Source organism: Rhinolophus ferrumequinum, chromosome 8, assembly GCF_004115265.2.
Source record: "Rhinolophus ferrumequinum isolate MPI-CBG mRhiFer1 chromosome 8, mRhiFer1_v1.p, whole genome shotgun sequence".
Lineage (NCBI taxonomy): Eukaryota > Metazoa > Chordata > Mammalia > Chiroptera > Rhinolophidae > Rhinolophus > Rhinolophus ferrumequinum.
In genome coordinates this window covers 11,863,192-11,886,626 of record NC_046291.1, presented here as the reverse complement: position 1 = coordinate 11,886,626, position 23,435 = coordinate 11,863,192, and the positions used below count along the sequence as shown (strand labels likewise).

General features: G+C 38.9%; 1 protein-coding gene across 1 annotated transcript in view; it reads right to left on the bottom strand.

Annotated features, from left to right (window-relative positions):
* DOCK10 (dedicator of cytokinesis 10) overlaps positions 1–23,435 on the bottom strand; it is a 231,599-nt gene that overhangs the window by 4,067 nt on the left and 204,097 nt on the right. Inside the window, 14 exon segments of the mRNA XM_033111994.1 lie at positions 596–734; positions 911–1,011; positions 2,925–3,115; positions 4,369–4,579; positions 6,793–6,939; positions 14,040–14,153; positions 14,286–14,408; positions 16,175–16,281; positions 19,100–19,141; positions 19,144–19,197; positions 19,531–19,588; positions 21,178–21,393; positions 22,404–22,514; positions 23,050–23,232. Of these exon segments, the coding sequence (XP_032967885.1) occupies positions 596–734; positions 911–1,011; positions 2,925–3,115; positions 4,369–4,579; positions 6,793–6,939; positions 14,040–14,153; positions 14,286–14,408; positions 16,175–16,281; positions 19,100–19,141; positions 19,144–19,197; positions 19,531–19,588; positions 21,178–21,393; positions 22,404–22,514; positions 23,050–23,232 (1,797 nt within the window).

Genomic DNA, 23,435 nt, shown 5'->3' with positions numbered 1-23,435 from the left:
TATTGAATGCCCATATTTTGTGCACAGCCTTATAGAACATACCAGAAATCATGGATGACTTGCTTGTGGGGTGGGAGATTGAGTTCTATCCCAATTCTGCACATCTTTCGGAGGTCATCTTGACCTTAAAAGGGCATGACACTAGTCCTGGTGTTCTTTCTGAGTGTGGTGCAGAGACCCCTAGTGGCAGAACTGTGGAACTCCACACTACAGCCTGGCATTGTGAGGTCCTAAGTCAGGGTGACTGCAGTGGTAGCAAACCCAGGTGGGAATGCCACCCAACGTTCCTTGCTGTCTAATAGGACCCATCTGTTTTAGAAAACTAACAGCTCACCTGGTTTGCATAAACATCTCTGCAAACTGTGGAATGCATCTGGGTTCTCATCTTTTTCTAGAGCTTTTTCTCCAACCTGATCTCTGCTTTGAAGCAAGGGGTATTGTGCATGCCGGAGAGAGCAACTCAGCAGCATGGTGTTCATTTAAGGTACAGTGATTTCAGCAGCCAGGAAGAGACTTTCCAGTCCTTTTGGCGTTGGGGATAAAATAGGCACTTTCTATAAATGGACAGCTGGGGCCACGCCAAGGAAAGCCTCACCTGCTCGTTCATGATTGCGGAGAGTTCGCTGAGCATGTCCTTGTAATGGGACCTCAGTTCTTCCTGGTACTCCAGCTGGTCCTCCTTGATGAGGCGCTCATTCACATCAAGGGCCTGTCCGCACGCATCTGCAAATCGCCTATTGTGGCAGCAATAAGCAAATTAACAACCGGCCTCAGAAAGGGGCAACTCAAAGTCAGTCTGCTGATAGACTCTGCCACCCAGAAGGGGGTTGGGCAGCTGGCTTCCTGGGGGAATTCACGACTCCCTGTCTGAGGAGCCGAAGGAAGAACATTCCAACAAAGAAAAGCTCACCTGAAGATTTCCTTCAAAAGCTTTACTTGGTTGTCAGGGTATTTCTTTGCATTGGTTTCTTCAAGGAAAGCTCGTGCATAGGCCATAGGTCCAGCATTAACCTATTGGGGAGAAGAGGATTTGCTGAGGAGGATCCCACCTTCTCCAGGGAGAAGCCTTCTCCACCACTGGAAGGAGTACCCACTTGTGCACCAATCACATGGCACCCCAATTCTCTCACATTGCAGTCTACTCATCTGTTATCCATCTTATCGGCTGTCCCCCAACTGGTCAATAAGCTAAAGGGTGCATCTGAAATCAATATTTCACCACCATCCGAAGTTCAGTCACTTGTCCGCCATTGCTCCTTTCGCCATATCCAAATACTACTTCTACTATTATTTTCTTAATATATTTGAAAACTAGACTCCCTTTTACTTACTTAAATACACTTAAGTTCAACATCTGTGAAGTCCAATGTTTGATGTGCTAGTTTTTTTTCTATTAACATTAAATAAACACATAGCTATTAATAAAAGACATTCCATGTTGGCAGTAGTGTGCATACCGCCCTGGGAATTACTGTCCTATTGTATTCCACTTGGCAATCTGGCTCAGATACGGGCCCAAGAGGCACTTATCAGATTTGCTGAATGAGTGAACAATGACGGCTCCTGGTCCCACTCCCACACACAAGCAGACTCACACTTGTGAAAGAGTCCATATTCCTTAGTGTTCATAATCTTTCAGTGTGACTGTGGGGCTAGGAACGAGTAACGTAAAAGAAGAAGGAAGAGAATAATGTATTGGAGCCGTCTTCAGATGTCTATGATTACCAGGCATTGCCAGTGTGCTAGAATCAGTAAACAGTATTGGATGCGTTTTTCTGCTTCTCCAGATCCAGTCCCCACTTTCCTCTGCTCAGCTCTGTGCTGAGGGAACATATCCTGTTTGGAGTACAATAACGGTTCTTTCGCCTTCTGGATTTAAAAAATTTTATTATTATTATTATTATTATTATTTTTGAGTCAGCCATGGGGAACACAGACAAGAAGAGAGCAGGAAAGAGTGGAGCCAGGTCAGTATCTGGATCAAAGTTACTGATTTTTCCTTTTGTCTTAGGCTCCAATATAGCTCCATGCGACAGATGCTATTGGCCTGCCTTTAGTTAAAATTTTAATATTTTGTTCTTTATGGATTTTTGAAATTATTTTTGACTTTTGAAAATATTGCATTACAATATTATTTTATCTTGATGACTGAGTTTTTTGAAGCTTCCTTAAATGTTGTGCTCAAGGTGAGTGCCTTGCTCACCTCACATCCTAGTCTCAGCCCCAACTGGATATTAAAAACCCCAGCCTTCCTTCTTGTAATCCTCTCACAGAGGCCATCTGTCTGTGTGTCTGTCATCAGCTGGCTCTCCCAGCTCTCTTTCTACTTCCAATGATTCTTCTTTTCCCTGAATCTTCAGGTCTGGGAAGGGTAACAGCCCCAGTCTTGCTAGCCCCCCATGCCTGCCTTTGTTGGTTTTCCTAAATACCTCTATACTTTTGCAAATAGTCTTTTATTATATTTTCTTTAATATCCACTATGAGCAGGACATCTGCTTCCTATTAGGACTCTGATAGATAAATATTGATGCACATTTTATAAACAAACATTTAAAAAATTTTGTTTTTGAACAGTTGTATAAAGCTCTTCGTGACAGATATTTACAAGAGAGCCACATTTGTTACTTAATCTATTTGTTAGAACTTAGGATATAGAACACAGTTTATCCAGAAAAGATGGGAAAGGAGGGTTGAGGAAAAAGAAATTTTATTTCAGCTAAAGTTAAGAAAGGCTTATCTCTAGGTGTTTGGAGCACCGTCAATGTGCATTTACAATGAAACAAAATTTTATAAAAACTCATGTAAAGGTGTTGGGTGGTATTACCAACATAAAAAATGTCCCATACCCTTTGTAAAAAAATTTCCAGGGCATGTTACACCAGGTTCTACAAGCCACACGCATCTCAGCTCTGGGCAATGCTTACCTTCACGCTGACACTTCCTTGGAGTTTGAGCTGCAGTCTGATCATGTCCACTTCTTCCATTGTGCAGAGCTGATTAAGCTCAGAAACTTTCTTGGACATCTCGTCAATCGCCACCTCAATAGGATTCAGTTCTGTGCTTGATTGGCTTACGACTTGGATTCTCTTCTTCACATAAGGGAACAGGTGACTCGCTGCAGAAGAGCAATACAAGAGGATTGAAAGTTTGCAGGTGAGTGGAGAGTCAAGAGTTCCCCTGAGGGTCTAGATGGTCCCGTAGCTTCCCTTTGCGCACAGCACATTCCATCCTGCATATTTTTGTGTATGCGAGTTATTTTTTGTCCGATGTGCCAGGCACTCTCACACCTCTTAACTTGTGCCTCAGCTACTTTCGTTTGCATGTTCTTCCACGCTTCACTAGCCATGTCCTCATTCTCAGAGCTGGATTAAGACCTTTTTTTAGACTCTTTAAACACTGAAAAGATTATAGCTTTCACCACAACTTGTAATTCTAATTAAAAACTATACCATACCACGATAAAGAATGCTTAAACACATACTGAATAGCATATGTTATAATAGTTTTGTGTTAGATTTTTTTTTTTTAATTACAAGAGTTCTGGAAAAATTTACTGAAGGTAATTGTTTCCCCCCACTTGGATGTCCTTGCTATTTATCTATCTACAGCATAAGCCAGGACTGAGCTTCTCTCGGACAGCTTAGATATCATTTCCAGAATGCCTTTGCTCATCTTCCCCCTCAGTCTGCCTTAGGAGTCCCTCTCCCATGTTCCCACTTCATTTCTCATCCTGTGCTCATCTGAAATCCTTACTTTACTTGGCTTTTTCTCCTACCAGACTGTGAGCACCTTGAGGCAAGAATCGTATTTTATCTATTTGAGTTGCCAGAACAGAATCCAACACCTAGTAGGCACTCCTTAAAACTTTGTTGAATAAATGAAGGAACAACTAACTCACAGAATAGATCTAGACAGTATTGGAAGGGATGCTAGAGGTTGTCTTCTGCATTTATTTTACACACGAGAAATCTGAATTCCAGAGTGGTTGAGGATCTTGCCCCAAAGCACACAAGTGTGAGAGCTGCAAGCCCTGACGTAAGTGAGGGTCAATGCAGGGAGAGAGGCAAGGCATGTTGAGAGTGCCTTTCCCAAGACACACACCATGACCTTCACGACTTTAAGATCTAAAGGGAAGACGTGTGTAAACGAACTCTACTGACAGTTTCTCTTCTGGTTGACTTCTCAAGGGTCTCCCTCTTACAGAGAATAAAGAAGGGGAAATCTACTCTTACTGGGACACATTTCCAAGTTTGCACATTTCCACTTGCAAGATTGAAAGGCCTTGGTTTTCCCTAGGCAAGCCCAATGAAGGGACCTTCGCAGGAGCAAGAGCTCACGCTGGCTGCTCGGCGGCAGACCAGCACATACTTGTCAGGACGGTCCGCCGCTTGCATTGTTCCTCCACACCTCCATGCTTCTTGCCCGACAGCGTGAAGGGCGTCTCAAAGACAAAACGGCGGATGTTGTGGTGCATTTCGAAATCCGTCTTCCGGTCCTCTATTTCCTTTTCCTCAAAGAATGGCGTGACATAGGTCACCTGGATGTAGGCATATTTGGGGTCCAGTTCCTTGGGGTTTACCTGTGTGAACACATTATGGTGAAAGAGAGAGGGGTGAACCCTAAGGAACTCCTGAAAGAAACACAGGAAGCTCTACATTTCCTTATCTGGCCTCCTGGGAGGAAGGGCACGGGGGAAGGGGTGCCGTCCCTCTCCCTGTGGAGAAAAATGGGCCATCGTATCATTTCAGAGCTGGGTGGGACCACAGAAAGAGTAACTGCCTGTACTGTGGGCAAGCAGCCAGATGGTGGTAGAGGTAGGGTTGGCGCCAGCTCGCTAAGTAGCCGAGGCTCTTCAAAACCTAAGTACCTGGCTGTGGCATATTATTTAATCCTTTATTTTTTTTTTTCTTCTGTAATGAATGTCCTCACCTTTGTCTGGAATACAAGCTTCTTGAGAGTAGAAAATACATCTCTCTGTTCCTCTCCTTTCCAGCTATGTACCTAGACTGGGGCCATCAGCTCTAGGCTTGTAATGTGAAAGAAAATTTCTTGCCTGTTTAGCAGATTGACTGATCAGCCTATCACATGATTGCAGGTATTTTTATTTTCAATTTCTTTAACGCCTTCTCTTATCTGAAATAAATGATTGTATATAATTTCTTTACTACCTTTGCTCTGGTGAACAGGCTTGACAAACAGCAAGGAAGACAGGCTGGGGGTTCCAACAAAAGCCAGAGAATTGCTCTTGCTTTCCTTCAAGGCTGGAAGAGATGGTTCTCAGCCTCTTTTCTAACGATTCCTTGAAGAATTTTCAAACCTAGTCCATTTTTTCCCCATCCATTTACTCACCTACTGCTTAATCAATTCCAGAGATTTGAGGAAACCCATGAACTTATTTGTAATACTAATAATTACACTGTAACATAAGCATAATTGTAACCATTTTATAGATTAAAAAAAAAGGAGGCTCAGAGTGGCCACCTAATTTCTCCAACATGGATCACCAGCAGATAAGTGGTGTCATGGTGGGATGCGGACTCCAGTTCTGGTACCAAATTTGGCATTTTTCTCGTCCTTTTAGGAACTCTGTCCATACTTCTACTTAGGAGTGCCACTGTGACAATGGTAGCTCTATCCACTTTTACGGGGAAGGGAATTGTGCCTTTCAAGCTAAGGAGGAGAATGATGAACACATTTGTGACAACTTCTGCCAGGACCCAGTGATATCATGCCCAGACTCCTCCAAATACTAGCTTTGTTAAAAGAGGACGGGGGGAAAAAGACCTCTTTTGCAGCCCAATAGAGGCCTATACAATTGGGTGCAAACCAGCTTTTCCAACCCCCTTCTTCTGCCACACTCCTCTACCCAACTTGTATTTCAAAGACCTGCCATTCTCTAAACACACCTCCCCATTTCATTCCTCCCTGTCATTGCATATGCTGGGCTGCTTAGAATACCCTTTGCTTCCAGGAAATACTTTCTTGCCCTACAATATCCGGCTCAAACATCACCTCTTCTGTGAAGCACTCCCTAACCAAGAATGAGCTGGTCAGGGACCTCCCTGCCCTGAGCTTTCCCTGGACGAACTGCACCATGTCTCCTGTGGTACTTCATTGGCCTCTATTTAATTAGCTGTTTGCACACATCCTTCTCTTCTTAGCCCCAAGTGAACTGTGAGCTCTGGATGGAAGAGACGCTGTGTGGCCCAGCTCCTAATTCTGGGCCTGGCACGCAGTAGGTGCCTAACAAAGGTTGGCTAAAGGAATGAAAGCATATTAGAGGATTCTTAGTAATCTAATCAAAGGATGTAAGCATTTGCTTTCTGGAGCCACGAGGTTAATTAGCTGTTCACAGGTTAATATGATGTAACCAGCAACTCTGCTACTATCACAGAGGATTGATTTCAAAATTGGTATGACCCAGGAAGACCTCCATAACAGAATAAATACTATTTTGCTTTCACTCAATCACTTTAACTCTTTGGTTGGTATACTAGTACATATTATCTATGGGAAAGTAGAGAATTTAAAAAGTCATTTCTATGATTACCCAAAGGTTACTCAAATAAACACATACAATGTTTTTGGAAAAAAAAAAAAATGGGGGAAATCACCAATCGGCCAACCAATAAGCAAACAGGCAAAACATCCAAAATAGTACAATAGTTTAGGTAGTTTACTTTGCATAGTCAGGCAGAAAATAAAAACTTTAATAAATATAATTTAAGAATTTAAAAAAGATTGAAATTAAGTCAATTCTTTATATTTACATGAATGTTGATTTTCCTTTACCTTGTTGGAATCCTGGATTATCTTCACATTGTCTGCTCCGAATTTATCTGCATAAAGCTTGAGCAGTCTTTGGGAAATCTCGGAGAGACCTGTCAGTTTAGGCTCTTTATAAATATACTCTTTACCTTCTTCTTCTTCAAAAAAACCCTATGGAAGACACATAATGAACCACCAATTTAATTTAGAGTACTCCAATTGCACATGACAAGCAAAACAAAAGCCATTTACTTGGACAATATATCCAGTCTTGGTTGACATCCAAGCCATTGATTAGCACCCTATAAAATCAAAATCAGGGAAAAATCAAGTGAAGAAAACAAAATATCATGTTAGAATCAGTCATTAATGAAAATACTCCCTGGCCACGCCAAAGTACCTCATGAGATATCTTACACATATTTTCTCTATTGGTAGAAATAAATGGCAGTACTTGCTTGCATATATTTTGGAGGAAGAATGCCCTCATGTGGCAGTCTGGGGTAGAACACATGGTCTCGAGTAATTTTTTGTCATTTTCCAAAGATCTCCACAGAGACGTTTTTAACAAGGTTCATCTAAAAGTCTTTGAAGCTTGCACAGGAAACATTGTAGGGCATTTAAAGGTATCTAAATGGGGTGATATGTACCCCACATCAGCTTAGATGAAAAGCCGCAACAATTGTTATCACAGAAATTACATGTGGTATATGCTCCCAAGTCCTGTTATTTTAAAAATTACATTATTCTCATCAGGGGCCCGATGCAACTTGACTATATGCAGTTTCGTAATTTAATTTATTTTACTAGATCTCTTACATTCATGCAGAGCTAGACCTTACAGGATTGAAAGTAGTAAAGTAACAGTGTCACCATTTTTATACACAAGTAAGTTTTAGTTTCTGTTAATTTATTTGTCTGGTTTGAAACGGGGAAAGGAAGATTCCATTATCTGCAGATAACTAAGTGAGGTGCAGTCTTTATAATTCCGTCTCTTTGAAGAGACACAGAGCATTTTTCCTGTAGGACACATGTGCCTTGAGAATACTAGATTAGGTCTAGAGTTAAGAACTCATAGGAATCTGCTTTCTCCTGACAGCAGAATTTACCTCAAGGAAATGACTTTGGAGGGCTGGGTAAAGAAAGATACTGGAGGTCACAAAGACTCTTAGCTGTACTTTTTAAAAAATATGTTATTTCTGACTCTTTAAATAATATCCATTACATGCAAAAAGCATGGAGCAAGTGTTACCAGGCTAATGTGAGGTGATCTAAAAATAATGATTAAACTTACATCTGTATGGTGACTTTATACTTGTAAAGCACTTTTACCCTGGTATATTTGACCATCACGAACAGTGTACTTTGTGTCATAAGTGGGCTGTAACTAATGTCCATTTGCAGAAACCGAGAAACCAGGCACATTCACCAGCACATGTCGTCAAGCAGGTAATTAATTGCCTGTTTTCTTGTGCATCTCCCCAAATGACTTTGGGCTTTTTTTAGTCAGGAAACTGTCTTGTTCAACATTGTATGTCTAGTATTTAGCACAATGCCTGGTCTTTAGGGGGATGTCACTCTACATTTATTAAATTAACAAACAGGTGAGTGAAATAGTTCTAGGGATCATACATTTTAAAAAGGTATATTTGCACCAGGTATAACGGGAAACAATTCCATTGTTTTTAATAACACTGTTTTTAATTGAACAATTTTTGGAGAAATGTTCAATGGCACGTGTAGCTGGTTATGAGTACCTTGACCCTAAGCTGCTTAAAAAAAAAAAGTGATGTATGACATTGAAAGCTTGAAAAGCAGCTCCTTGTGGTTTCTCTAGACTTTGTAGGGGTGGTGAGGTCTGGCCCCATCCCTTATGACTTCCAGCCTGGTATGTTTTTTCTGCTGCTGTCTAAAAGTCATAGACTGGCACATCAGAGAAATAAGACTTCTGAGCCCACTAACCAGAATCTCCCCAGGGCAATGGCTAAACCAACACTACAACTTCCATTTCAGTGACAAAAATGTCTTCAAGTCTCAAGAAAAGATTTTTCTCACCACAGTGTGAAAACGAGCACAAGGAAACATTTTCACTTGGAAGTTCTTACCCTAACAAAATTCTGAATCCAGAGTTAGCAGAAAAGGAATGTGGGAAGTAAGATTTTATTGTTGTTGCCATGACCATTGTGGCCTTAGTTGCCCTGTGATTTTCATCCCTACTCTTTGGTCTGAAGGATGGGAAATAGTACAGACTTGGAAATCTGTTGGGAGGTCCCAAGGACAGTGCCTGGCACCGCGTAGGTCCCTGGTGAGTGTTAGCTATGAGGAAGAGAATGAAGATGACAACAATGATAAAGCAGAAAATTCTGTGTCAAAAAAGCAATTTGTGTTCTGGCTCATATGGAGGAAAATAGCTTAACTGAGTTTTGAGGACTTAAAAATACATACCTTCAGCTTCTTTTGCATAGAAGCTATCCTTCCCTTTTTAAAAAGGGCTACTGACGCTCATTTTGATATTTTGGTAAGTGATTGATTAGAAAGAAATGGTGATTTGAATCTATCTATTATCTATTCTCTCTCTCTCTCTCTCTTTCTCTGGCATGGAGACATAAACCTATTGAGACTATTTTATAAAGTAGTAGAATAGAGTGTTCAATTTGCTGTCTGCCAGGGATTTGTGCAAGAGCTTTTCGAGCCAGAGAAATGGCGCTCTGGAAATATTTGAAATGCATGTTTACCTTTTACCCAAGGAAACAATCAAAGCCAAGCCCATGGAACCACAGAACACTGTCTTAAAGAAGGTTTCAATTGCAGCTCTGTCTATGAAATAAATGATTTATAAATAGGGACACAAGGTGATGAAAACTTAGGGCAGTTTCTCGTTTATTTTAGCCCCAAGGTGATGAGTAGACTGTGTTTCAAGGCAACGGGAAATGGGACCTTTTCATTTCCCTTGCTAGTTTGATTTTCTTAAAATTTCATTTTACAGTGCAATAAACGCCCTGATTTGTCATTGTTAGGAAAACACATATATTCTAGTTAAAGAAGGATTTTGAGTCAGTAGACTTAACAGGCATGGTTATGAAACTTCAATAGATTATGGTAAAAATATACTTCAATAAACTGACAACTAAAATCATTAACTCCTTCTTAGATGTTTTTGCAGGTGCTTCAGAATCTTGCTATCCCCTGGATCTTTATTGGGATGTCAAATACAAATGCGCCTGCTATTATTATGTACAACTGATTTAAAGGTCACAAACAACGAAAAGCATTGAAAGCGAAATTGAATGTATACAAGATGGGACAGAAAATAATAATAGGCTAAATGCTAAGAGAAGAAAAGCTACAAGAATGCAGAGAAATGATGGTTCCATATAAATATGAACTCAGTTATAGATATATATATGTAGTCTATATCAGTGACTCTCATATAGGTGGCGAGCCAGAAGGTTGTATTACATCTCAAAACAGAGATGGTAGCTTTACAAACTACAGTCACTTTCCCACCTCCTCCCAACTCCTATCAAGATTCTGAGATGCATCTACCCATGCAGGCATGACTGAGAAGCAAGGAGTCTACATCTTTTGGTGAATGGAATAAAAGTCCCCCAGGCCTTTCACTTAATTCATTCCAGGGGCATCTGCTGTTTTTGTTATGCAATGTGCGTGCACTTGCTTACAGTCCTGCTAAATATCAGAGCTGAAGAACTCCATTGATTACCATTGATGTGATCACTACGGCTGTGTCCTTACCCTGGAAATGAATACTTCAGGGACCCTTTGGGGATGCTCTGTGTAAAATTTCCATAAGCAATGATGCCAGGTTTTGCATTAGAAAATTCATGCTAGGCAAGGTTTGAGTTTTTGAAGTTCCAACTTGTTCTCTAGTGTCTGGCTTATTGCAGACATGTATTAACTGCTCTTTTCAATACGGTAAAATAAAAGCGCTCGTCCACCTGGGACCCTAAAAGATTCAACGCAAAGGACTTTGTAGAGGCGAACAGTCTATTGCATATGGTATTCGCATAATCTTTGTAACATGATTGCAAGACATGTCAATCTGGACAGTAAAAGGTGAATTTTACAGGAACATTCAGTGCCATCATGAAAAAGAAATTATTTCTGACCATGGGGATTATGCTGATTAGGTACTCAAGACTTTATCTTAGATCTTTGGAAACTTCATTCCACATGTGCTCAAGGGAATGTTCAAATCTGTTTGGTATTTATCATTGAGTGATGTGCAGTGCCTGCTCCTGTTTAGTATAATAGTCCCCATACTCCATGGGGTGCCTTGGGACAGGTATTTGAATATCATTTGAACAATGATGACCGTGCCTCTAAATTGCTGCTTTTCAGGACGACCTCCATTAGTTCTCCTTGTTCAAAGGCAGCTTGGGTTTGAGCTCATGGAGTATCACGCTTCAGCATGTACTCAGCTCTGCAGATTTTAAAGAACACTTTGTCTTTTAAGCTTAGGTTGGAATTTTTAATAAAAGGCAACTGAGAACGCTGGCAGCAGCATTAAAAAGAGAAAACCAGGTGTGCAATCAGCACACTTTACTGAGGAATCTGCGAAAAGAACAAAGTTAGGTCATTTGAAAGTAATGCTCCCCAATCCTTCCCCATTGCCCCCTCAGTCTATTTAGTATAAGGGTTTCAAGTATTCTTTTAGTAGGTGAGCTCAGGACCCATGACCCAAATTTATAAGTGAAGGTAGAAAATTCCGATGTGGTATGGATGTGGGAAGGGATTTAAAGAATTACAAAAAAGTATGTACTGGACAGATAAGCAGAATTGAATGTGGACAATGTGTGGATATTGAAAGAATTTGTCTTTCCAGTTTAATCACCAAACAATTATGTTGAATCACATGAAGCTGCTATTTTTTTCCCCCAGTAAAAAGTTGTTTAATATGGGCAATTTCATATGGCTCAAAATAGCACAAAGAAAATTGTATCACCGAGCACTAGGTACTAGCACGTTATTTCTGTCTTCGCTTGTCCTCCAAATGTCTTACATTGCTTCTTTCTGCATCTCAGGAGACTTAACCTGACCTACCGGGTAAAGATTTCGTCCACTGTTCATCTTTTGTATTTGGAATCAATACCATCACCTCTGAGAATGCTCAGAGAGCCAACACAATAGAGAGCCCTGTTTCTGCACGAGACTCAAATTTGGAAAAGGGCAAGGTGCCCACCACTCTGACTTGTGAAATTCTGACCACCATGCTTTTTTTTTTATCAGCTGTAACTCACAGTTGCCTGAAATGAACCATCTCCAGTTGAGTCTCCTATACATATATTTCAAATATGTGTTGCCCATATGTACCTGTGTGTGTAGGTTTTCAGACTATACCTGCAATTATATAGAAGATATTATATATGAAAAATAAAGGATACATTTTTGTAATTCACATAACTGGAGTAAATACAATTTAGTTCAAGAAATGCAGGATGACTCCGAAGTGAATGGAAGCAGGATTATTTCACTTTTGTACCAAACGTTGATTTGCACAAAAAAGTTAAGGTTCAGTAACGCCATATGGAGGGAAGTGTGAGGATTATTAGGGCATGCAAATGGAGAGAGAGAGAGAGAGAGAGAGAGAGAGAGAGAGAGAGAGAGAGAGAGAGAACTTACCACAGCCTGGAACAATCAAGACCAAAAGAAGAAAAGAGTAAACATCTGCATTAAAATCTAGTTGGAAAGTAGCTGAATTAGTTCCCACCTTTTCAGTAGCCAGCATCTTAGATATTGGTGGGAGAAACTACCAGGTGGGCAATCAGGTTTTCATGACCAGGATATTAATGGCAGTTCATTACTTCTTCCATCGGAAAGATCACCTGGAGGGTTGTCTGAATGTGCGCCTTACCTGCCACTGCTGTGCTGCCATTCCCCGGGGACCCCGTCTGTCCCCTATAACCCCTCAGCTCCCACATCCCTTCCTGATTGGGTTTCCTTCTGTTTTTCTTGCTAATGTTTCAGCAAGATCAAAAATTGTTTGTTTTTGTTTCTTGTTGACTTTAAAGATAGCATTTCCTTTTCTCTCTCCTCCCCTTGTGGATTGCCCCATTTCTCTCTTCCCAACATACACTATCGCATCAGACAGTTCAGATTGTTTTCCAGAGACCCCCCAAAATGTCTAAATTTAGCTTCTTTCTGTAGACTGTCTCCCCACATCTCTGTCCCCCACACGTATTTATGGTAAGTGCTACTCAGGACACGCTCCATTCCAGGTAGAGAACAGCCATTTTTTTTAATTCAAAAGTTAGTTTTTAAGCTGCCTTTGGTGATTAGAGGAAAATATGTTTTTCAAGAGACTTCAGTGGGAAATGGTCTAGAATGACCATGCTGGATTTCACACCTTCTGTTGGAGCTTTAAAATATTCTGAGGAGAACAAGAAGCTACGTGCAACAGTGCTTACATGAAAGGAGGGGGAAAAAAAAAAGAAAGAAAATGAGAGGGCTGAGAGTCATTCCAACTGTGAACATACAAGAATGGAATGTTTTTCCACAAGAGTAATAGTCTGAAATATGTCTGCTGAAATATAATAGTGTTATAAGCCTTCCTGAAAAGAACAGGATGGTGCCTGGGTTTATCCCACTTAAAGCACTGCCCAGAGACATTCATAATTAATATGTAATATGTTTACTTTACTTTCGGGCCAATGCTATGGCCAGCTAACATTTCAATCTTGTTCACTGTTTATGCAGTAAACTGAGAAAGATAACTTTAAAATTATATTGACCGGCACTATGGGAAACAAAACAGCCATATAGTGTTCTGCCTTAAAGTAGCGATCGTTTGAAAGTGGAGAAAGGAAAATGCATGATTATAAAGTCAAAAGTTCATGGCTTTGAACTTGTGGAGCTCCTAGGAATTCTTTATTTCCTAGAATGCTATGAATTTCATTTCTTAAAACAGGTTCAATTTAATTTCACATTAATATATGGCACAAACCTATAATTAGATATGTTAGAATGAACTGTGAAGAAGAGGATGCTGAAAAATAAGTGCCCTCTTTCTCCCAGGAGTTAGAAATCACGGTTTTAATTCAACCTATATTACGATCCATGGAGCTCTCTGCCTTATGGACAAAGATAGAGACTCACACATCCAGAGAAACGCTCAAATACTCAGATACACCGACACCTACACCCACAGCCCCGCAATCCTTTGGCACATGTTATTAGATGCCCCATAAAGAATGAAAGACAACATTCAACTGCTCAGTAGAATTTATAGGTCATGCTACTTCTAGTGAACTTACCTGCCCATAAAATGCCACACGATAGTACCGACCAAACAGTCGCTTCTCTGAATTCACCACCTCTGCCACTTTCAGGTACGACCGGTGAATGTCATAGTAGAGATCTGATAATTTCTGAAACCACAAATCGAAGGGTTTCATGAAGATGATGCTGACATAAAAAATAGGGAGTTCCTACTTTTGAAAGTAGTAAGTAATCAACCAGTTTATAGCAGGATTTTTATCGTCTAGATCTTGGAAACTTACTTTGAAGTCTCTCTGCTTCTCGAAGACGGCAATGATGGGCTTGTTGACGTCCGCGATGAGTTCATATCTCTCCGACTTCCAAAGAAACTCCACACACATGTACAGCTGCTCCACCAGGATATTCTGCAGTTCCCCAAACCAAAGCAAGACTTTACATTGTAGCTCATCCCTGACACCTAGTTTCAAAACTGTTGCACTGTCAATGTTTTTCATAGTGGGATTTCTGTGTTGCCTCTCTTTGTTATCGGCTTTTACATGTAGCCAGCAAAGGATTGTGGCATCCTCTTGGATTATTCTCTTTCCCTAATTACCATTACTTAATTAGTCCTTCAAACTTGCTAATTTAAATCTATGAAATGCCCTCCTATCTGTCTAGTTCTTTTTATTCCCACTGTCACTGATGGACCAAAACCCTGTTTTTTCACTCCCAGACTCCTGCAGTAGTCTTCTAGATAATGTCTTCTCACTCCACGTTGTCTTACATGATGCTCTCCAGTAATCTTGTTTTCTGAAACAGAAATCTGATCATGAGATCTTCGCTGCCCTAAAACTTTGTGGGAACTCCACACTATTGTCCAAACCGTTGTCCGGACTCTCTAGCGTGGCATTCAAGGAGCTCCATAAGCAGGCACCAGTCTCCCTTTCAGTGCTCTGTCTCCCAGCTCCCTGCCACTGACTTTGCACTTTGGCCATATCATACTATACCACACCATTCTTAGAATCCTTTCTCAATTCACACTTTTGCCTGTTGTGTTGCAGCACCTAGAAGAACATGATTTTCTCATTGGCACCTTCGAGTCCTATCAAATGTCAAGACCCAGTGCAAAAGTCTGGAGAACTTTTCTTTATGTCCCATCCCTCTCCATTCCTACCACCTTCACACACCAAAAATTGTTCCCCTTTTAATTGCAGCCATATATGATGCCTAGATTTATAGCTACTGGCTATAAATTACTGGTCTCAGCCTGGCTACTCCTCACCCTGAAGGAAGTTTTGTCTTTCTCAAGGTTCTAAACTTTTTGAGAGCTGGAATTATGCCTTATTTATTTTTGTATCCCACCCTTAAAGCAATGACTCACATATACTACTGATTTAATAAATATTCAACTGAATCAAATCATATATTCTCTAAAGCAAGTGGATAATGTTGTTGGAATTGTTTCAACTACGTCTTTCAAGAAAAGATTATTAAACAGTATTTGAAATAACCTAAATATGCATTTGCTGTTTATTTGCAGTATACCTTAATGTAGAACTACACGCAAAATTTCATTAAAATACACCCCAAAATTTGTTTTTTTCTGTCTTTATTTTCAATCTATGTAATATTATGATTTTTAAAAATTAACTTATGTAATATTTTACTTACTTGATGAGGGGAGCTCTATTTGCTTCACCAGAATTGGTGCTAAGTTATCCCCAATAGAAAACTCCTTTTTATTAGTGAAAAGTAACCATGGTTTGTATACCATAAGCAGGTTTTCTGAAGAAACTAGTGAGCCTTTCTGTTCAAGTGTATTTGTAAATAAACTTTTGAATGCATTAAAAAAGAGTTGTGACCAGCTCACAAAAATCTCAGCATCCCTTACCACATTTACCAAAGGACTAGAGATTTTATATTTTATAAAAAAGCTGATCATAGATATTTAGGTCCATCTTAGAAATAAAATTCAGTTTAAATTTCCATTGAAAATTATGCTTTATCAGTGGAGTCTGATATCAATTAATCTTAGCTTAATTTTAGTCTACACTTCATTTTGCCTCAGTCATATTAGGTAGCAACTTCATTTGATTTCTGAATAAGATTTTTTACCCCCTATTTAGTGTAATGTTACAATTCAATTCATCCTTTTTCTCAGTTACTGTACACTAGATTATTTAAGTCTAACCTCATTGTATGGTGTATCTTGCATTCCCGAATCCTCTTTCATTGCTCCTTCTTCTTTAATATTTGGTGTAATGCTCAGGAAAGCCGGCCAGCCCATGGAGAACATGCCTTGAGAGGACCAAGCAAAACACAGCATTAGTATTTGAGCCAAATGTTGCTTGGGATAGATAATGCCTTTCTTTATGACATTACAAGTGGTAGTATTATAAAGCTCACACAGTCAACAAGACGGTTAGATTGCGACTATTGATCAATACTCTCTGCCAGGCAACCAATGTCACCCTTTTATAATTTGTGTTATTTTCAGGTGACATATTTTCTATAAGAAGCTGGCATGGGATTTTGGAGAGAACACAAGATCTGTAGATTGCTGTGGTTCCAATGTTCTGGTTTAACCCACCTCTTTGAGCCCGTTTCTCTTATTTGTTAAACTGGAGACATTACTAGGTATCTGAAAGGACTCAAAGCATTAATATTTGAGAAAACACCTAGCATGGTCAGTACATTATAAAGATAATGCTTAATACTCACTAACTTTTACTTGCTTGCCTTATCTAGAAACCTTCTTAAATTTGTGTTAGCATCTTGTCCACCAATAATAAAATAGGCCTGGCTCTGCAGATACATATGAAAACAGTCGATAATGGGTAATGTCCCCAGAGGAGGGATTGGATCTGAATGGTGGGGAGTATGAATAATTAGAGCACAGCCTGGAGTGACAGACCAGCTTTTGAACTATGGCTCCACCACAAACAAACCATGAGCTCTGGGGCAGGTTGTTTAACTTCTCTTGGTTTGCTCACTTGTAAACAGGATGTGACAATAGCACCTAACTCACAGACTTGTTATTGATTACTAACAGAGATAGTGCCAGTCTAGAACTTACATGGAGCATGTGCCTTTTAAGTTACAGTTAATGCTTTTGTGGGATGTTTTCAGTTTTAATAATCAGCTCATTGGTTATGCAACTAAATTATCACCCCTGAACATATTAGAGATTATAATAATTATTGCAATCTAATCCTTGCATTAAAACATTCTACTTTCCTACTTCTTTATAGTAATATTCCTTCTGTAATTATACTAAAATTTATGAGAATTGATTGTAGCAGGAAAAGTCATGACATACTTCTCACAGGATGGTGATTATTATTAAAGCTGTATTTTTTGGAATCACCTATATTCACTTATATTCTTATTAAGCACATATTGTAGTGAAGAAATCATTTCCTTCTTTGACTTAGAAACATCATAACATTAAAGCTTAAGGAGAACTTCAAATAGAGAGGGTGCCAAGTATACAGATTTTAAAAAAAGAAAAACTATTAAAATTGTAATACTCACTATATACCGATAACAAAAGATGAATACAAGTCACGTTTGACTTCTGCGATTACAAGAGGTGCTCAAAGTGGTTATCATCAGTGTCTAGACACTTCTGATTACAGCGAACTACCGTTTGAGCAATGTTGACCAAAGTGTCCACTTGAATACATTTTTTTTGGCACCCTCTCTATATGCCAATGGATATAAATACATACTAGCAAATCATAAATGATCACCTTCCTTATTTTAAAGTTTTCTAAACAAATACATTCTTTTCTCAATAGGTATGTTATATTCTAATATTACCTTAGGTCTAAAATTGGGTATTTAAATTTTGTTTGAATATAAAAGGTTCATACAACATTTGAGGATATAAGTTTCCACAACTTCTCAAACTGACATCTAGTTTTATCAGGTTTCTTCAATTATGTTTTTAAGTTCGAATTTGAAATAGTCTTTTTGGAACTGTATAGTATCTAATTATGATAAAAAAATAGATAGAGAGGAAGGGCATGTTAAATAAAACAATGATAACTTTGATGACGTGGATATAAGAATCAGCCTCAATAGAAGGTGTGAAATTGAGGAAAGAGATCCCTGAATTTCATGTGGGCATGAGCCATAATGCCAGGTCTGGTCTCTTCGCCCTCAACAAGTGACCTCGCTGTCTCAGTTTACTTTGGTCATTTGCTTCAAGTGTCTTTTTTGCAAAGTCTACTGAGACTCTTTAGAAAATGCACACACATTTAAAAGAATAACGACCCATTATGTTTCCAAAATATTGTAACTAAAGTCCATTTACCTTTTGTTTCGGTATTTCGATCTTACTACTTAAAGATGTGCTTCTGATTTTCAAATACTGAGTTTTCTATAATTTAACTTTTAGCATTTTGAAAGTTAAATTATTTGAAATAGATTGTAGTCTATAAACTTTGGGGTTGAACAAACTTTTGCAAGAGAAAAATTGATCAAATGTGTTCATTATATTGCCAAATTTTTTATAAAGAATAATTATTTAGTTATAGTTATAAAATCTTTTGTTATCAGATATTAAAGATGGAATATTTTAATTTAAGGGTATCAATATTGTAAATTGTTATACGTTGTAAATTGTCAGAATCAGTTTATGCTTTTAAAAAGGAGATGGAACATGCTGATCATAAATATAATCTTGTAATATGCACTATATTTATATGTCGCCATTTTTGCATCCCTTATTTTGAATAAACAGTTGTATTACATTTCAAAATTAAAATGGATTTCTTTTGCAATTTAAATAATTCATCAACTTCAGAATACAATCCCAAAGGCAGCCTAGCAGGCAAATTGCTAGCAAAATACGACCATAGCTCATAATCATATCAGATAAAGTGCAGTTCTATTTGCTGAGAACTTTTCAGTAATCTGAACTTCATAAATTTTGGATGGGTGGGATTTCTGAATGGTAGAAACTTCGGAGTTTACAGAGTAAATTATGTAGTTCTGAGATAGTTTTCGCTTCTAAGAATACATTTAAGAATTCCACTGAAGTGAAATTTAAGCAGCTACTTGATTTCCTCTGCCTTGTTCCTGGGGTAAAGAGCTCAGTTAGACCACTCACTTCCTCCACCAGGAGTTGTTAGTAATGGGTTGCTATCACAGGGTGGATATCCTCCGGGAGCAGGGATGGTGTGCAAATCTTTTCCGTTTTCCAGTAACCTATGGTAGTGCAAGATGAGGTTAGGACATTGCTACATGTCTGTGTTAATTCAAGCTTACAAAACTACATATCATTAACCAATAAAGCATTCTCATGTTGAACTAAGAAGCCAACCAGTTAGCCTTATTGTGCATAAGATAAACATGGTAATGGCATGAAAGAGAGAGTTGAAAGTTAAAAGTACAACATGATTAGAAATATCAGGGAAAATTAATGCTGCTTAATAAAACATAACTGAGATTAATAAAATCTGAAATTAATAAATGAATTTTAAGTTAGGTTTTCAACATGTTGATTTCTGGACTTTTTCCCCCCTCACATGGTCAGCTTACCCTTTCTTTTCAGGTACTCTGCGATGAGGGCCGCTATATGGATATAACACATAGCAGCCTGTAAAAAAGAGAAAATAGTTTCAGAGGAAGACACATGGAAAATTTTACTCTTTATGTAATTAGGACTAATCTTCCAAGGTGAGTCAGTATTCTATGTCAGAATATGTGGAAGAATCCTTTTAATGATAGAATTAAAAATAAAAATCAGATTTCCAAAAAATTCACAATCCAGAATAAAATGCAGAATGAGCTTTTTTTGTTGTTGTTGATGTAGTTTTCAGGTGGGTGAATGAGCTGGCCTGAAAAATTTTCCCATAGAATTATCTTCCTTCCTTAATGTCTAAATCTCTGTCTATATATACGGAGGGTGCCAAAAAAAAGTATAGATATTTTAAGAAAGGAAAAAAACTGTATTAAAATTGTAATACTCAATATATACCAATAACAAAAGATGAACACAAGTCATGTGTATACATTTTTTTGGCACCCTCTGTATATATATTTAAATCCACAGTTCTCTTGTTTTGTGAAAACTATAAACTATAGCATCAGGGTCTAAACTAGAAGTAGCAATAAGCTGCCTTCTTACCTTCTCTACGTCCAGTAATGACCCCCCTTTGAATTTCTATCACCTTTAAAACAGTCATTTCACAAGGTAGCATGATTAAATAGTATGACCTAATGTGACATGTGTGCTCCCCTAACCAGATTATATGGGCAATATTTTATTGTTCTCTAATATCTCCTGTAAAGCCTTAAATGTTGCTGAACACATACTAGAACTTGACCTGTTGAAACGTCCACATGATTTCAGCTTTTCCTTTTCAAGTTTTACGGAAGAAGTTCTCCATTTTCAGGGCAGTCCAAGGGGAATTGGATTTCTCATACTTGTCCTCATCCAATTCCTGAGAAGCAAGGTTCTGTTCCCATCCTACAGTCCCTCACAAGTGTTCCGAACAGCTTCAGGTTTGAAGACTATCCTAGACAAGTGATCTCTTCCCAAAGTGGGTGCATTTCTGGGAATGAAGCAAAACTTCCCCATGTGGTGTCCGGAAGCCACCTTGGTGCTGTGAATTGCTGCATATAAATTCTCCCAGTGTTTAAACTGACATAAAAATGTTAGCTATTGATTTGTAACTTTCACACAGTGGACTCTTCTCATTCACATGAAGTGTGAGTGTTAACACTCTCAGGAGCGTTAATTTTTCCATCAGTTCAGACAAACTGCAAACGAGGACAGATTACTCCAACCGGAGGTTACTCACCATGGTGGCGAGCTTCCCCATCCAACTCCAATGGCAGGGAAGAAGTTTTAAGACACAAAATGTTAATTTACACAACTCTTAATTTCCAGACACCCTTACAACTATCCTCCTTAGCCTCAGGTGTTCAGTTCTGCATTACGAAGATTACAATTGCAGTGGGCTACCCCCCACCCAGACTCTGGCCTTTATTTGATTTCATGTATATGGAGTCAGGCAGCCTTTATTCCTACCTGGAAAATTTAAGGCACATAATATATAACCAGGTCATATCTAGATTAGTGGGAAAACATGGTAACTTTTTATATTCATCCTATAAATGAAAATCCAATTGTCCTGATACAGAGAACAATGCCGATGGAGAATGACAGCCTTCACTAATCACCTCGGACAAGTCTCCGTTTCTCGCGTGAATCTTGGCCATGCTTTCCAGCCAAGTCCTCCGTAGCTCGGGGGTGCTGGCATAGGAGTTTGCCAGGCTGTACTGGAGATCCACCAGCATCTCGGGGTCCTTCTCATGCTCCTTCATCTGTGCTGTGGCCATCAAAACAGTCCTTATACGCTTAGTCAGATCTTTCACCTCTGCGGGGAAATTACTGTTCTTTGGAAAAGAGAGAGCCTGGGTCATTATCTGTTTAGAATTTATAAGTTAGGCTGTTAATTGCGGCTTGGCATCACAGCTTCGTGCATCTTACCATATATTGTTCATAAATATGTACATTCTTTATGTATGCATTCTATGTATTTTGATTGTGGTTATAAACATTTAATTAAAGATAAGAATTATAGTAGATGCCTTCCTTTTTGTTTTCTAGCCCACCTTCTGCTAGTAACAGCATCCTGATTGTCCTTTGAGATGTTCTGTCTCTGGCTCTAGTTCGTGTGATTTCTGTGGGTCTATTTCATTCAGTCATCGGGGTGGCACATAATACTGGCCTGGACAATCATATTATGCTATGCCCCAGGCCACAGTGATTGGTTTAGGGATGGGCAAATGACTCAAGGTTGGATCAAAAAGATTCAGTTCTGGGACTTTGTTTGGCACTATAGAACGAGGTGCTTTTTCACTCATAGAATACTACCAGTGTTCTTAGAATTTTGGAGAGAGTAAGTTCATGGGAGAGCCTATCTGTAAATGAAGTGAACACAAAAGGAATTGAACTGAGAGAAGAGCAAAGATAGAGGCAGTAGGGGGAGGGAATCTGAAAACATTATTTTGATCACTGGATTCAGCCATGTTTGAAGCCAGGCTCTACCCCTGGACATTTCAGTATACTGACTAAAGGAGAAGTCTTTCGAAAGTTCTAAAAGAAAGATAAGATAAATTTGTCCAGAGTGGGATTATGAGAGAATCACTGTATTTCTGGATATTTGTGGTAAATTTTCTTGTTACACACCATTCGACCACCCATCTTTGAAATTCCACTTAACAGGTTATATAGTGAAAGTATAAGAGCTGCTTATCAGTTCAAACAAGCCGACTTAATATAAATAGTCAGTCTCAATAAACAATACTGAATTTGTATGTTTTCATGATTTTGATATCTCACAAAAAGAATCCAGGTTAGTTTATTCCTAATTCTTTAAAAAAGCCCACAGAACATTTCTTACTTTCATTTGCTTGTCTCCATTCGCAAAATTATTTGTAATTGCAAGGGAATGTTGAAACCGAGAGCCTCCAATTCCAGCATCAGCTATTAACTGGCTTACAGCCTTGATTAGCTGGAAGAGAAAAGAAAAATGAAACCTCAATAATGAGTAACTCAGAAATAGGAGTTTTAAAGAAATCCGTTGGATTGGATGAATGTATCATTAATTTATCCTTGTAGACTTAATGAATGGCATCTTTATGTATTAAATCCTTAGAAGGCCATGCAATATCAAGTGCTTTCCTTATAATCTTAAATACTTAAGAAAGGTTGCAGGAATCTTAAGATGCCGTGAAGAAAGAAATCAATGCATTTAGAATGCGGTGGGATTTGGCATCCTAGAGATAAGCATGCTTTCCTCAGTTACATATTCTGTATGATTCTATTCCTTCGCAAAAGAAAGAAAAGTATGGGTGGAGTTCTGGGTTTTGCTGATTTCTGCACAGCTGCCATCTTCCTATGAATCAGAACTGAGTGTGACCGCCACCTTTAAAGAAACTGGCAGAGGAGTTGGTGACTGATTGCCATGGGGACAGTAGTCTTTTTATCAATACTGAAACAGAGGAGTGATTTCAACAACAGCACCAATGAAAACTAGCAGCACTTACTTGCAGGTGGGATCGGACAATTGACTTCTGCTTGTTAAATTCAAAGTTCTTCCTCATGAAAAAGTACAGAAGTGCTGATGCTTCTGTCTGAGTTGACCGTGACCTGTGGTTACAGCATTTGAGGACTTCATAGCAGAATGATCCACACAGGTCCGCAGGGCCTTGAAAGAATGCTGAAGGAAACTGGAAATGGAAGCACTGGTGAAGGGAGCAGCATTCTTTCATTTTTCTCTTCTCCTTCTCATATTTTAAAATTCCTTAGAACAAAAACCTTTCTTTTTATTTTTTTACCACATCTTTTTTTTCCATTTGCAAGTGGAAGAGGGTATAATTTTATTTATCAAAGTCTATGTTTGTATTTCTTTTCTTTTCTAGAAATAATCGTG